The following is a 3,899-nucleotide window of genomic DNA, read 5'->3' as shown; positions in this document are numbered from 1 at the left end:
GGCCTTATAGCCAGTGGCCTAATAGCTATGGGGGTAGCACGTGTAACACCTCTACGTGCATGGCCCTTATAGCCAGTGGTCTAATAGCTATGGGGGTAACATCTCGCCCCATTATGTAATATATACTATATATGTATATGTATATGTAACAGGTCCTGTGTACAGACTTTTGCAATGATTGCGACGGCTCCCTGTGCGCCCCCTATAGTCACACCCCTGGTAATAGTAAATAATACAGGGGACATGTTAACATTCCCAGTGATGGCGCTCATTGTAATTCATGGACCGCGGAGACGGAAGGAAAGTGTCGTCATCTCTTTATTATGATCTATGAAGTGTTAGAAATTACAATTATAAAACAGGAAATAAATACTTATAAATAAATAAATATGAGCGGCGGCGTCATAAATAGAAAAGTTATGTCAGGGTGAGTCGCTCTGCGAGGGGCTTCAGGATTCTCCCACCGTCCCGATGTGTCAAAACCTTCGAGATCCTGCGGAGAGGAAAAAAAGAGAGAAATAATCAAACTTATGTAGAATAAAAGAGTAAAAATCACTCCAGGGACCCTCACCGCCATGGTCGTCTCAAGGGTCTCTGTTGCCCATAACAACCAGGAAGGCTATGTAGCGGGAAAACATTGGTTGCTATGGACGCTAGGGACCCTCACCGCCATAGTCATCTCAAGGGTCCTTGTTTCCCATAACAACCAGGCAGGCTGTTTAGTGGGAAAGCATTGGTTGCTATGGACGCTAGGGACCCTTAGCGCCATAGTCATCTGAAGGGCCCTTGTTGCCCATAACAACCAGGCTGCCTGTGTAGTGGGAAAGCATTGGTTGCTATGGATGCCAGGGACCCTTAGCGCCATAGTCATCTGAAGGGCCCTTGTTGCCCATAACAACCAGGCTGCCTGTGTAGTGGGAAAGCATTGGTTGCTATAGGAAACAAGCCTATAAACTTGTTCTAAATGCTATATAGTTCCCCAAATACTACAATGTAATAATATAAAGCTCCTCTTACCATTGCAGCCCAGTCCACTGAAGGAATCAATCCTATCGATCCTCCTGCCGAAGCAGCCGGACCCCCTCATCATTTTGGGGCTCTGTAGTGACCTCAGCCCTTTGAGGATAGAGTCATTGATGGAGAGTGACTTGCTGGGGACCCCTCTGGGCTCGACTAACTGGGCTGCAGCCTCCTCTGGGCTCATCGCCTGTGCCCGATCCTCCGATCTGGTCTCCAGGATGCTGGGATTCGATTGTTGTAGATCTTCGATGGCTGACAGCTTCTCCTCCAATTTCTCCAGGACATCCTGTGTGCACAATGTAAAAGCCGTCATGTTCTGTAGGTTCCCTGTCCTTATATCCATTGACACCCCCCCCCCCATATATCATCCCATAGAATCATAGTACAATTTATACCAGGAGGCTCAATCACCTGGAACTACAACACCCAGGAATCCCAGCTCTTATTTCCACCAAGCATAGGTTGTGCTTCTATAGATAGTGTAGCACTACAGATATCAGCATGCCTTGCCTCCTACATTGTTCTGCATCCTTTATATGTTGGAGCACTACAACTCTCAGCATGCGCTACCCTTAAACCTATGCCATATTCCATATTCCCCTACATAAGCAGTAGTAAAACAACTACTCTCAGCATGCTCTATTCCTCCTACATACTCCATTTGTATCGCTTGATAGAATAGAACTACAACTCTCATCATGCTCTATTCCCCTTCTTCCTCCATATATATAGCTTAATAGAGTAGAACCTCAACTCTCATCATGCTCTATTCCTCTTGCTTCCTCCATATGTATAGCTTAATAGAGTAGAACTACAACTCTCATCATGCTCTATTCCTCCTACATCATCCATATGTATCGCCTAATAGAATAGAACTACAACTCTCATCATGCTCTATTCCTCCTGCTTCCTCCAAATGTATAGCCTAATGGTGTAGAACTACAACCTTCATCATGGTCTATTTCTCCTGCTTTGTTCACTTGTATAGCTTAATAATGTAGCACTGCAACTCTCATCATGCTCTATTCCTCCAGCTTCCTCCTAGCTTAATGGAGTAGAACTAGAACGCTCATCATTCTCTATTCCTGCTAACGCTTGGGCAAACTCCTCCTTCCTCCATATGTATAGCCTAATGGTTTAGAACTACTACTCTCATCATGCTCTATTTCTCCTTCTTCCTTCATATGTATAGCCTAATGGTTTAGAACTACTACTCTCATCACGCTCTATTTCTCCTCCTTCCTTCGTATGTATAGCCTAATGGTTCAGAACTACTACTCTCATCACGCTCTGTTTCTCCTCCTTCCTTCGTATGTATAGCCTAATGGTTCAGAACTACTACTCTCATCACGCTCTGTTTCTCCTCCTTCCTTCATATGTATAGCCTAATGGTTCAGAACTACTACTCTCATCACGCTCTGTTTCTCCTCCTTCCTTCGTATGTATAGCCTAATGGTTCAGAACTACTACTCTCATCACGCTCTATTTCTCCTCCTTCCTTCGTATGTATAGCCTAATGGTTCAGAACTACTACCCTCATCACGCTCTGTTTCTCCTCCTTCCTTCGTATGTATAGCCTAATGGTTCAGAACTACTACTCTCATCACGCTCTATTTCTCCTCCTTCCTTCGTATGTATAGCCTAATGGTTCAGAACTACTACTCTCATCACGCTCTGTTTCTCCTCCTTCCTTCGTATGTATAGCCTAATGGTTCAGAACTACTACTCTCATCACGCTCTATTTCTCCTCCTTCCTTCGTATGTATAGCCTAATGGTTCAGAACTACTACTCTCATCACGCTCTGTTTCTCCTCCTTCCTTCGTATGTATAGCCTAATGGTTCAGAACTACTACTCTCATCACGCTCTATTTCTCCTCCTTCCTTCGTATGTATAGCCTAATGGTTCAGAACTACTACTCTCATCACGCTCTGTTTCTCCTCCTTCCTTCGTATGTATAGCCTAATGGTTCAGAACTACTACTCTCATCACGCTCTATTTCGCCTACTTCCTCCATATGTGCAGTATAGCTTAATGGTGTAGAACTACTACTCTCATCATGCTCTACATAGACTTTAGTCAATAACCTACTCTTTCTCCTGCATCCCCTATATGTATCGCTTAGAACTACAAGTCTCAGCATGCCATATTATCTAAGCAGTGTTGATCCAGCCCCCTTATACTCACAGTGTGATTAATAAAGGTTATAGGACCACAAGTCCCAGCAATATTAGTTTCCCTATAGCCCCTTAGAGTGGCTAGTACAGAGGAGCTTGCAATCTAACGCTTACCTTGATGGAGTCGAGTTCCCTGTTGGTGTCTGGGTCAGCTATAGGGTGAGCGGTGGTGGCGAGCAGCTGCAGGGTGGCACAGAGCAGGGTGCACAAGGCTGAGAGCTTCATCTCCATTGTGAGCAGGTGATGGAATAGACTGGTGTGAGTAGAGTTGCTGAGGTCCCTGCTGCTGCTGCTGCTGCTGCTGCTGCTGCTGCTCTAGGTGACTCCCTCTCTCTATGGAGCTTGCACCCAGCCCTCTCCCATTTATACCCCTAGCCTGTGACCAGCTATCTGTAGCCTTATCTAGCCAGCTTTCTCCAGTGTGTGCAGGGCTGGCCATGGAAGATTCCCATAAAGGGTCCTGCTGGAGGAATGTGCCCCCCCCCCCCCCCCCTCACTCCGACTCCCCCATTCTCCATCCTGTGACACCATCTCCAGGTGCTAATCCCAAAACCCAACTAAATTAGGACTTTTTTCTTCTATGCGGAGGAAATAATTGATGGCTCCTTGCAGCTTCCCATAAGCAGTCCATTCACTGGCCCTCATTGACGTCTATGGGTCTGTCCTCCCTGGGGCAAGCAATTAGCTCTTACACCCTGTAGAG

General features: G+C 45.8%; 1 protein-coding gene across 2 annotated transcripts; it reads right to left on the bottom strand.

Annotated features, from left to right (window-relative positions):
• Positions 1–300: 300 nt before the first annotated feature.
• On the bottom strand, positions 301–3,427 carry LOC138769791 (natriuretic peptides A-like). Of its 2 annotated transcripts, XM_069948476.1 has the most exons (3): positions 3,311–3,427; positions 1,018–1,306; positions 301–493 (listed from the first exon to the last, which is right to left on the bottom strand). In XM_069948476.1, the coding sequence occupies exons 1-3, from the start codon at positions 3,425–3,427 to the stop codon at positions 477–479; spliced, it is 423 nt and encodes a 140-aa protein (XP_069804577.1). In that variant the 3' UTR covers positions 301–476. The 2 variants fall into 2 exon arrangements, 1 of the variants encoding a protein (XP_069804577.1); XR_011359307.1 differs by lacking the exons at positions 1,018–1,306; positions 3,311–3,427 and adding an exon at positions 572–791.
• Between the last annotated feature and the right edge of the window lie 472 nt (positions 3,428–3,899).

Source organism: Dendropsophus ebraccatus, chromosome 12 (assembly GCF_027789765.1).
Source record: "Dendropsophus ebraccatus isolate aDenEbr1 chromosome 12, aDenEbr1.pat, whole genome shotgun sequence".
NCBI classification, from domain to species: Eukaryota; Metazoa; Chordata; class Amphibia; order Anura; family Hylidae; genus Dendropsophus; species Dendropsophus ebraccatus.
This window is presented reverse-complemented; position numbering and strand designations above follow the sequence as displayed.